At 39.8% G+C, this 11845-nt stretch overlaps 1 protein-coding gene across 1 annotated transcript in view; it reads left to right on the forward strand.

Annotated features, from left to right (window-relative positions):
- LOC127573194 (insulin receptor substrate 2-B-like) overlaps positions 1–11312 on the forward strand; it is an 81561-nt gene extending 70249 nt beyond the window's left edge. Inside the window, exons 2-4 of the mRNA XM_052021190.1 lie at positions 9823–9884; positions 10316–10387; positions 11240–11312. Of these exons, the coding sequence (XP_051877150.1) occupies positions 9823–9884; positions 10316–10387; positions 11240–11293 (188 nt within the window). The 3' untranslated portion in view covers positions 11294–11312. The remainder of the gene's footprint in view (positions 1–9822; positions 9885–10315; positions 10388–11239) is intronic.
- Positions 11313–11845: the final 533 nt, after the last annotated feature.

Below are 11845 nucleotides of genomic sequence, written 5' to 3' on the forward strand. Positions count from 1 at the left end.
GTGCATACATGGACTTGTGCATATGACAATAAACTCGACTTTTCGACTTTTGGAAATGTTTGACACAGACCACAGTGACCTTGCAACAGAACCTGCTGAACCCCACTGCATACAGCCTAGCAGTCACTAAATACTTAACCATTGACCATAACCCTTTGTTTCCACTGAAAGGATAAAAATTGACAGTTAGAAATTGTACAAGTGGTTCATTGAAAACAAACTTGGTGGTGTGATGCAGAAGGATCTGTGGGCATGCACTACATAGGAGGTGCAACACTTTCAAAATATTGAGAGAAAAAGTTAAAACTGATTGAAGCATTGAGCTCCTTAACGGTGGAACCTTTTACAGCATCTTTCCTCCCCACCTTACCTCACGTCCTACAACTCTGGTCTCTGTGATTTCTCCAGTCCCACTGGTGTCTAGGCCTTCTGCTATCTGGGTTCCATAGATTAAGGTTCCCTTTCAAAATACCTCTCCCTCTAAAAATCCTCTGCACACCACGTCTCTGACCTAACTTTCGATCACTCTTCCCATTACTGTCTACTCTAGTATGGTGCCCATTTTTGTCCAATACATCCCTAGGAAGCACTTTTGAATCTTTTCCTTTGCTAATCCTGCTTTTTAAAGGCAAGTTATTGTTGAATTTGCTCTTGCTACGACTGGTTCCATTTCCCATTGCTCTGGGCCTAACTTGACTTTTCTCGCTGAGTTAGCTCCTCGGCCCTTGCTCACAAACATATACCAGAGCCTCAGTGTGAGAACGTGACTCGGTCTGATGCAGTTCTAAGACTTAGTGAAAGATTAAAAGCTCCTTAAGATTGTAAAGAGAGGTTAATTTTTACTGATGAATACACTGACAGTGTCAGAAGTTGACCCCATTGATTTTTGCTGAGCTGAAAATTTGCCAATCCTATCTCGCTGATATATAATTAAAGCTGGATTCTATTCAATAATCCACACCCAGCATCCAGGAGTAAATATTAAAATGACAGTACTAAAAATGAGTAAATGATAGTGAGTCTGTGTAAAGTGTAGTCTGAATATTAAAGCTGAGGCCTTCCTATTTTGTTGAAGTTAAACATACACTTTGAATTTAGCTACAAAATCATGAGGCTGGAGTAGTCATTAATAGTATTGTTGACTGATGTTACAAGCTCTTTAATCTGCTTTGCACTAATATCACATTTTTCATTGTCATTCCAATCATTTCCTTGCTTTTAAGAATGCCAATTAATGTGCTATCTACATGCATTGAACTCATACCCATGAGGGACAAGATTGATATGTGGTTCAACCTAATTTTCTGTGTTTGGTTTAGTGCAGTTACAGTTAATGCCATATAAAGTCATAACCGTATACATTTCAATGCACAAAACCACTTCCAGTCTGCAGAGTAATAATAGTGCACACCATTTCCTGTTTGTGAATGATGAAAAATAACTTGCACTTCTATGTTAGCTAAAGCATTTTATAGAGGCAAGATTAATCAGACATCAAACAATGATGTGTTTAGAATCTTGTGTAAAGTGTAAATCTGTGTTAAACAGCACAATGAGTCGAAGGTTTAAGAAAACATTTTAAAATATGGGTTTAAGGCAATGGCTTTGCAAAAGGAGTGGATTGAAGCTATGCAACTGAGAGATGATGGATGCCATCAGGGACATGGAGCTGAATGTCATTAACTTATCTCATGACCATCAAGAACACTGGGCTGAAGTTGAAGCCATTATGCAAAATATTTAGCACCATTGGGTCTTATGGATTGGACTCCAACCTGAAGCAATGCCACACAGGGTGGAATTATCATTTGCTTAGAATGCCTCAGAGATATCATGGAGCATAAGGGTAGGTACTGTAATGTGGTATGCCATTGTGCCTTTAACCATCATAGTTAACCTTGATTTTACTAGTTTTTGTGGGTCAGTACACCACATGCTTCAATTAGTCACTAAGTTATCAGAGCATTAGGATGATCCTGGAGTAGCAGTGAGAGTCAGGAGAAGGGTTGAAACTGGCAAAGCCCATTTGGGCCATGAAGCTCAGTCCTTCCACAGAACATACACTATGTGCACTACATTTAATTTGCAGGGGAATGGTTCTCCCAGAAAGATTAATCCCCTTTTCGGTGGCTTATGCCAGTCCTACCAACTGACTGAGGGCAAAGACTAACAATGGAAGGAAACACTCAGAATCCAGTATTGATGCAATTATTCAGAAAGCGAAAGCTCAAAACCTGGCAAAATGCTTAGACTTGATTTTTATGAAACATGTATTTGTCTTAAGTCACAGTTCCTTTTGGATTGGAATTCTGAGACTGATGTTTTTGTGTTATCCATTCTTGACATTTTTGAATGTTTTTGCCATCTTCAGAAGTATCCACTGCAACAGTCTCTCACTTTTGGTCGTGTGGTTCCATCAACATACCAAGGGCATAAACACAACAGTGATATAAAGTAAAACATTTGACAGCACTGACCTCATGTAACCTCCAGATATTATTAGCCTCATCTCAGTTAACCACTGTGACGTGTATACTATTCCATTCTAAATCTATGCTGTTAAGGCAGACGATGCACTGGGGAACTGACATTCAAAACATAAATCAATTTCAGTTTAAGCTTCAGGGAACAGCAACAAGCTAACAGCTGTGAAAATCTTTTTGAAAGGAGTATCCTGTCTCTAATATAGAAATCATCATCAGAGTGGGTCATTTAAAAAAGCATTAGTGATGCATTCTTTCTACATTACTCATTCTTATCTTGTTTCATGAATCACAGTGGCACAAAGGACTGAGGCACTAACGTGCACTGACATGCCAATGGGAACACATCTGGTTCCCTGTGGTGTTGAATTTGTAGTCAGACCTCCACAGAGCAAGGAGGGGGAGGACGGAAAAGAAAATTCACAGTGAGAATCGCCTACAGTTTACCCCCAGAGGTTGACATTATTAGAAGGAATACAACAGTTTGTTAAAGGAAATGCATAGGTGGGAATCGTTAAGGACTGAGGACAGCAAAGTGTAATCCAAAAGCAAAATTCCTTAGATGCTGGAAATCTGAAGTAAAATAGAAAATACTGGAAAACAAAATGTACTTGCCAAGTCTCTTGAAAGCATGGTGCTAACACTTCAATTTTGTCGCTTATATATCTTTGCTATTTACCTGCATGTCTTTGGATAGTTCAATTAAGATGAAGAAAGCCTAACATTAAAAAAGCACTTCAAATAAAGATCTGAAAACACAAATAGAGTCAATTGATTTAAACTGCAATAATTCTAAATAAGCAGATATGGGAAACAGGTACACAGCAATACCTGACAAACAGAAAAAGGATAATCAGAAATTAATACAGTGATGAATTGACTAAGGGACAAACATTGACCAGAACTATAACATATGTAATATTGCTTGATTCCACTTCATGAACTGTGATGCGAACAGCTGCTCTCTGTTTTGTTGATACATTGCTTTAGCGGAGAACTTTCCAGGAAGTCTGTCTTAGTAGGAAAGACTAGTGTGAGAAAATCTGCTTTACACAATTTAACTTCTTATATGACCATGTATAGTACCTTTGTTAGTTTAATTTATGAGCTGTCCCTCAGTATCTTAAATAGTGATTGAAGGCAGATAATTTGATAAGGGCAAATCCCAATGCCATGGAATCTATACGTGATCTGAAGTACAATATAATGTTGCACTAGAGTGTCTATCCAGATTATGTTTCAGGACCTTGGAATGGGAATTGAATCATTAACTTACTGGCTTAAAAGTTAATGTCCTATGACATAAGCAAAACTAATGCTTCATCATTCAAAAGGATTTACTATTGCTCAGAACTTTTCTTTTTGCATCCTTGAGTAATGGAGTTGGAACCACATGGCCTAAGAATTACTATTCCAGCCTCTGTAATATCACCAATTTCAGTCCCAGAATTCTGAGTTGGCTGATGAGGGCAGGAGGTGTTTGATGTGGTAGGCAGGTAGGTAGTTTGTGAGGTGGTGCACTCCTACTGCTACTTCTGCATGGTCCCAATGCCTGGTCTTAAGGTTCTCAATTTCATCCAGAATCCAAAGTGAGATGGAGATGAATTTCTATGGGAAGCCAAATTTGAAGAGGATCTTCCACAGGTCCTCCTAATTGATGGACTAGGACCATGTACAGTGGCTGCTGCTGCTCATTTTTCTTGGACTTATCACATGGTGAAGATCATGCCCACTGTACATCTGGATGGATGGAATCTCACTCTGATTAAGGGAAAAGCTCTTCTGCCACTGGGAGGAGGTGGTTCAGAAGGACCATTACAGTTACTTTCCCTGCGGCAGACATCAGGGAAATTCCTCCGTAGTTACCAGAGCAGGGCTTGTCTCCTTCCTTGAAAATGGTCATGATTACAGCAACTCTGATGTCCCTCGTATATCCTCCTCTTCCTTGTTGAGGATGACGAGATTTTGGATTTGTGGCTCAAGTTCTTTACCACTGAGTTTTAGGATTTAAGCAGGGATATTGTATATTTCCAAGTTTATTCTTGGTTGGGATAAAGCTTTCTTGACTCTTGTCAGTGAGGAATGGTGGGAAGGCTGTCCCATATAGATTAGTGTGGCATGGAGTCAAGGGTGCTCATGTCAAGGACAGAGTTGTGGTTGAGGAGGTATTCAAGGTATTTCTTTCAGCAGGGATTGACTGCCTCTCTGTCCCTCGTGAATTCATCCATGTTCTTGGCTCTCAGTAGGATGAGGACTTGAGTATTTGGGCCATAGATGGCTTTAACTGCACTGAAGACCCATGCATGTCAGGACTGTAATTGAAATGCTGAATGTCCTGCACTCTCTTCATCCACCATCTGTTATTTAGGTGCCTGATTTTTGCTGTTCCTCTACCTGTAGAACTGTTCCTTTTCCCTTGGGGAAAGATGGAGCTTCCATTTCAGGAACGCCTTATATTTGCAGTTAATTAGGTCCTTTGTCTCCTAATCATTCTCATCAAAGCAACCCTGAATCTTCTCGGTAGATTTGGCAATTATGGCAGATTTCAGAGTAGCTCATAAACCAGGGACACATTGTAGCTCTTGTAAGCTGGTAGACGACAGGTTGACTGTGTGGCACTATCTGAGAGGGGCTACATTTGATACTGTTGATTTGATGCTAGGTTTATGGAGATACTAGAAGTGGTGGTCAGTCCAGCAGTCATGGGCACCTGTCATGGTGCAGATGATGCTGGTGAGGTCTCCCTCTCAGACGTCGATTGGGTCTAACAGTACTTGGATCAGAAGTGTCACCATACTGCCTTGTGCCTGTTCCTCTGACGAAACAGGGTGTTCACTATGGTGAGGCTGTGCTCTTTGCATTTTGTCAAGAGTGGAACCTTGTTGGAGTTAGCCTTCCCTATCTCCCCTTGTCAATCGCAACCTGCCTTGGGGCTCCAGGAGGACAGTTTTTGTCTCTTTGGAATGAAGTCAGGGGCTCTCATGTCAAGGAAAGAATCAAGATTGCTGTAGGTGTCCTCCTTGGCCTCATTAGAAGCTTCCAGGGTATGGGCCTACTCACTGATGGCTAGAGAATGTTAATTCTGTGTTAGAGTGAGCCAAAGGGTCATACGCCATTCATTCATTCTACAGAAGGAGTCACTCAGCTGCCAGACTAGCTCATCCTTAATATTTAAGCTCATTCTGTGAAACTGGGTTATTCCTCTTCTGGTTTGCTTCTCCAGAAGGAGGTGTACCCACAAGCTTGTTCTTTCAACTTTCCTTCTCCTGTCCATCATATTCCACTCAATACAGTGCTGTCAATGTCAAAGCAGCTGAGTTCCTGAGATATGACAGCAGGATGGCAATGAGGTCCATGCTGTAGGGATGGTCCATGAAAGTTCTGACATTCCAGGCCCTGAAGTTCACATTATGGAGCTGAAGTTGCCTGTGCATGATTTTTTTTAACGCAGGGTACCTCCTGTACACCAGCTATCTTGTAGGCTTTGTTGGATTTGACTATTTTAAGTAGTTTTTAACATGTATAGTGTTTAATATACCTCAAGTGACTGTACAAGGAACGGCTGCTTCTTAGCTTATTGGTTCGTCCATCAGGTGAATGTGTTTTCTCATTGGTTGGTTTTGCCACAGGTATCTAACAGGTTTTCTGATTGGACTATTGTTAGCTAAGGAGTATCTCTTATTTCAGGTATAAAAGGTGTTTTTTTGTTAATCTCTCTCTTGCTTATCTCTCTCTCTTTCTCTTGCTCTCTTCCCCCCCCGGCCCTAGCTCATTTTTAGTTTCTTTTGTCTCGGCTCATCTCCTAGTAGTAAAGCTAGTGCCATGTGCTCTGTGATTGTTTCTTTTTTTTAAACTTTTCCAATAAAACTTTGTGAAGCATCAAGTTGTTTTCAACTCATGGACTCCTGAAAGAACCTGTGGATTTGAAAATAACTGGATCTGACAGCTTCACAGACCAAGGTCTTGATCCAGTGGTTAGGGGTCAAGACAACAGGAGATCAGGCTCTGTTCTGTGACTATTAATGCTCACACATAGCTGCATATATACACAGGTGCCATCCCATCTGCTCTCCAAATTCTATGCCTGGCCCCATATCTTTTCCCCAATCCATGACTCCAACCGCACTCCTAACCTTATTCCCAATCCCTGGCTTTGGCCGCGCACCTAACCACATTTCTAAAATCCTCATCTTCGCCTTTGTTATCCCTGGCTTGGACAACTCCAGTGTTTACCAGGATGACCTTCGTTGTTCTCTCATCCATAAATCTGAAATCATCTAAAAGTTCCCTGAACATATCCCAATATGCATCATGCCATCCATTAGTGCTCCTGTCCCACACCAGGCCTTTGTTTAAAAATTCCCATCCTTGTTTCGGTATTGGTATTGATTTATTATTGTCACTTGTACCGATGTACAGTGAAAAACTTGTCTTGCGTACCAATCGTACAGGTCAATTCATTACATAGTGCAGTTACATTGAGTTAGTACAGAGTGCATTGAGGTAGTACAGGTAAAAACAATAACAGTACAGAGTAAAGTGTCACAGTACAGAGAAAGTGCAGTGCAGGTAGATAATAAGGTGCAAGGTCACAACAAGTAGATTGTGAGGTCAGAGTCCATCTCATCGTATAAGGGAACCGTTCAATAGTCTTATCACAGTGGGATAGAAGCTGTCCTTAAGCCTGGTGGTATGTTCCCTCAGGCTCCTGTATCTTCTGCCTGATGGGAGAGGAGGGAAGAGAGAATGACCCGGGTGGATGGGGACTTTGATTATGCTGGCTGCTACACCAAGGCAGTGAGAGGTAAAGACAGAGTCCGTGGAGAGGAGGCTGGTTTCCGTGATGCGCTGGGCTGTGTCCACAACTCTCTGCTGTTTCTTGCAGTCTTGGGCAGAGCAGTTGCCATACCAAGCCATAATGCATCCAGATAGGATGCTTTCTATGGTGCATCGATAAAAATTGGTGAATGTCAAAGGGGACATACTGAATTTCTTCAGCCTCCTGAGGAAGTAGAGGCGCTGGTGAGTTTTCTTGGCCGTGGCTTAAATCCCACTGTGATCTTATATCCTTCCCTCTCTCCATATTTTCCTCCAGCCTAACTTTACCACAGTATATTTGCATTAATTTAGTTCTGGCCTCTTGATCATCCCTGACTATAATTGCTCTGCCTTTAGTGGCTGTGTCTTCAGCTGCAAGGACCTAAGCATTGGAACATGCTACTTAAACATCTCTACCTTGTCACCTCTCTTTTGTCATTTAAGGTGTTTCTTAAAACTTAGCTCTTTGGCCACCTGCCCAAAAACTCCTCAGGTGGCATGGTGTCAAATTTTGTTTGATAACTTTGTTCCTGTGATGTTTTCCTATGTTAAAGGCACTATGAATATGAGTTGTTATTGCTGTTGTGACCTCTCCTTGCTGAACAAGAGCTGCAATCCCAATGTTAGCCTTTCCAACAGGAACAGCTACAAGATAGACCAAGCTCACACATGATTACAATGAAGCACTTGTTCCTTAAAGCTCAAACACAAATACACATGCTCACACAGGGAGAATAAGATAGGAAGAAGGAACTGTATGTCAAAAAGATAACATAAATTGTTTAACTGAGGAGTGCAACAGAACTTTCCCTCCCATTTGGCTGTGGACCCACTTTATTATTTATTAATGCCATGCAATTTTGAAGTAATTGAATGATGAGTTGACTTAAGATCACATGTAGCATCTTCTGCAGGCTCCATGGTATGTGCAATCAAATAATACAGATAATAAGATCAGAGAGGTTATAGGTTTGATCTCCCATGTATGCTGTAAATTGGTTTCTATATGGTCAGTAATAAGAGCATTGGAATTAGACTTAGTACATCTGTACTTGGCAGAGTGATCAATAATCGGATAGGGAGGCTCTTGTCCAATGTTCAGTGGTCTAAACTGCTTATTTCAGTTATTTAGAAAATTAGAGACAAAATTATTTTAACAAAAAAAGCATCAAAATAGCCTTTAGCAAAAAAATGTGAAGATTGTTTTGCATTGCTCTGAACAGTGTAAAGTATTGCGATAGATGCTTGTACAAAATTTCCTCATCTTGTGTTGTAAAATTCTATGGTGCCTATCTTATAGAATGTAAGGTGAATATCCTTTCCAGGTAGAGCATAGTACTTAACATGTAAGTCCATTATCGGTGGAATAAAAAAGACTTCAGACTTCATTATTTAAAACATATCTCCTGAGTTTTGTTTACTGTGGTTTGCAGCTTAACCCACAGCTCCTTCTTCCAACTCATCAGCAGGACAAATATTGATTAAAATAACATTTAATCTCACAGTTGCTTAGATTATCTATACTTTACCAATTAACACTACCTCTATTCTGTGGCTGATTTTAGAATCCTATCTCTTTTGTTCTGACTATGGAAAAAGAGAAGACATCCTGAGAATGAAACCTCATGCTTTTCTTGAAAAGGCATTGTTCATGGACGCAGAGTAATGAACATTCGTTTTGCTGATCCTGCTGTGCAGTGTGTTGCCTTTGATAGACCAGTAAAATGACACATTTGTTCTCTAAGCCTCTGACTTCTGCTCTTATTCTTGGTCCCAGGAACCACTGAAATACACAGATGCCTGATTTATATTGGCGACTGCTATCAATTGCAGGAATCCAGTATGTACTTTCAATGGAAGGGTGAAAATCAAGAAGTGGCCACCAATTAATGGAGGTTTTCATTGTGCTATGGGAAGCAACATTTATAATTAACTTACAATAACATTGTTGCTGTTTGGTAAATTAGTTTACTATTGTCACAGTACAAAGTACAGTTTTGCACGCCATCCATACAGATCATTTCATTACAACAGTGCATTGAGGTAGTACAAGGGAAAATAATACCAAAGTACAAAGAATTCAGAATAAAGTGTTGCAGTTACAGAGGAAGTGCAGTGCAGGAAGACAGTAAGGTACAAGGTCATAACGAAGTAGATTGTGAAGTCAAGAGTCCATCTTATCATACTAGGGAACAGTTCGATAGTCTTATAATGGGGGATAGAAGCTGTCCTTGAGCCTGGTGGTATGTGCTTTCAGGTTTTTGTGTCTTCTGCTCGATGGGAAGGGGGAGAAGAGAGAATGTCTGGGGTGGGTGGGGTCTTTGATTGTGTTGTTTGCTTTACCAAGGCAGTGTGTTTTTGTTCACAATGGTTTTCGTGCTGGCAACCATCAACATCAAAGAATATGCCAAAGAGTACGAATATTAAAGTTCCAAAATACCATCAAGGTAGAAGTGATAAGAAAATAATATATTTTTGGAAAAGGAACAATAGATCTAACACTTTCTTTATCTTTACACAGAGTTTGATGCAGCTATTAATCTTCTCTCAATCACAGAATCCATGACATCATTTGCTTCAATGGTAACTATTCCAGATGTCAAATATCCATGTTTAAACAAGAAATTTGCCTGATTTCCATAGAAAATCCTAATTTCTGTATAACAATTTATGTTGTCAATCCTCCACGTGCAAACCTATCTAGGTCATAGTTTCTTCTTTAATATGTAAAAAGTTCAATTTCCTGTCACTCAGATTTGCCGTCGTTATCTCAAGAGCAATAATATTCCTCCATTGATTAGGTAAATAAAATGCAATCCTGGAAGATAATAAACAGGATCCAAGTCATAAAAAAAAGGACTTCCTTCCCTCCCATGTCCCCAGATTTATCACAAACAAATAGGTTTGTGGGAAATTATATGGATTAAACCTGTGTTTTATATGTCCTGGAAGTGCAGTATTTCTTACAGGCAGAGAACTTTTAATGATTGTGTGTGTTTTTTTTTTAATTTTAGTTTTCATCAGCTGCTTGCCTGATGGTAAGAAGTTCAGGGCGCCTTCTGGGAAGCAAGCTGACAAAGAGAGAGGTAAAACTTTTCCATTCACCTCTTGAGTATGTTTTGCCACCCAATTCAATTATGGCTGATCTGTGAAAAAAAAAGAGAATGTAGGATATACTCAGGAGGTCAGGCAGCATCTGTGGGACGAGAAACAAAGTTGATGTTTCAGGTCCATGAAAGTTCCTCAATCTGAAACATTAACTCTTGTTTCTTTCTCTGTTGATGCCATCTAACATGCTAGATATTTCAAGCCTTCTGTTTTTATTTCAATTTCTGAAATCTTAACTGTTTTATTGCCTATCAATAGCTGATCTGTACATCAACACTATTTACCCACTATTTCCCTTGATATCCTGACCTCATAAAAATTTGTCATCTTTAGTCCAGAGGACATAAATTGCCTCAAGGGAAAGAATTCCAGAGTGTGAAGATGCTTCCTGATTTCACTCCTGTAAGACCTAGTTGTAATTTTAGGATTGGATTCTCATTTTGTAGATATCTCCCCACAGAGAAACAGTTTCTCTAAATCTAATCCTTTTACCACCTTAAACATCTCAGTTAAATCACTACTTAACTTTCTAATCTCACCAGAATACAAGGCAAATTTATGAATGCTGTCTTCACAACCTAATCCTTTGAACCCTAGTGTAATTATGGTGAATCTATGTTGTACCACTCTAAAGGCAATGCTTCTTTCCTGAGGTACAGCACCCAGAATTGTATACAGTATTCTTGATATCAGCAGTAGGGCCTGTTACTTATTGAACATGTTCAAAAATGTATGTGCATTTGACTTCCACCTTAAATTTAGATGAGTTTTTCATCATTTGCATCGGAATCTGTTTGGAACCGAGACCGACGAACATTGTTATATTTCAGATTTCCAGGATTTGCATTATTTTGCTTTTCTGCATTGGAATCAAAGCAATGTGAGGATTTCTGGAAGAAGGAGAAGTATTTATATAATACCTGTTAAAGTAATTAAACATCCCAGGACAATTTGCAGAAGCTTCATCACATAAAATTGGACCTGCAAAAAGAATTTTGGACATATGTCTGAAAGCTTGGTTAAAATATTTGATTTTAAGGAGTGTCTCAGCAGGGAAAAGAGAGTTTGGGGAAGGTCAAATAAGCCAGAATTCCAGGGGTATAGAAATCTTGGAGGACTGTAGAACTGTTTCATTTTCAGTGACCAGGAGCTGGGACTTGAAACGAGAGGCAGGAGTTTTCAAAAGAGGTGAGTTTCTATTCTTGGTGTTCTTTTTCAGTAAGCAGGACCCTTAAAGAGGCACACTTGCATATTGTTAGTAATAATTGGCTAATTACCTAATTGGCAGCAATCAATAAAAAGAAACTATGGTTAAGCAGAGCAGCTATTGTTGGAGTGGTTTAGTGTTAGAGTGGAGGATGGGATCTAGGTGAGGGGAGTGTGAGCAGCTCTTTTTAAAAAAAAAGAGGTTTCAGTAAGAAGGCACAGGGAAGGTC

The sequence above is a fragment of the Pristis pectinata genome, chromosome 8, assembly GCF_009764475.1.
Source record: "Pristis pectinata isolate sPriPec2 chromosome 8, sPriPec2.1.pri, whole genome shotgun sequence".
Taxonomy (NCBI): domain Eukaryota; kingdom Metazoa; phylum Chordata; class Chondrichthyes; order Rhinopristiformes; family Pristidae; genus Pristis; species Pristis pectinata.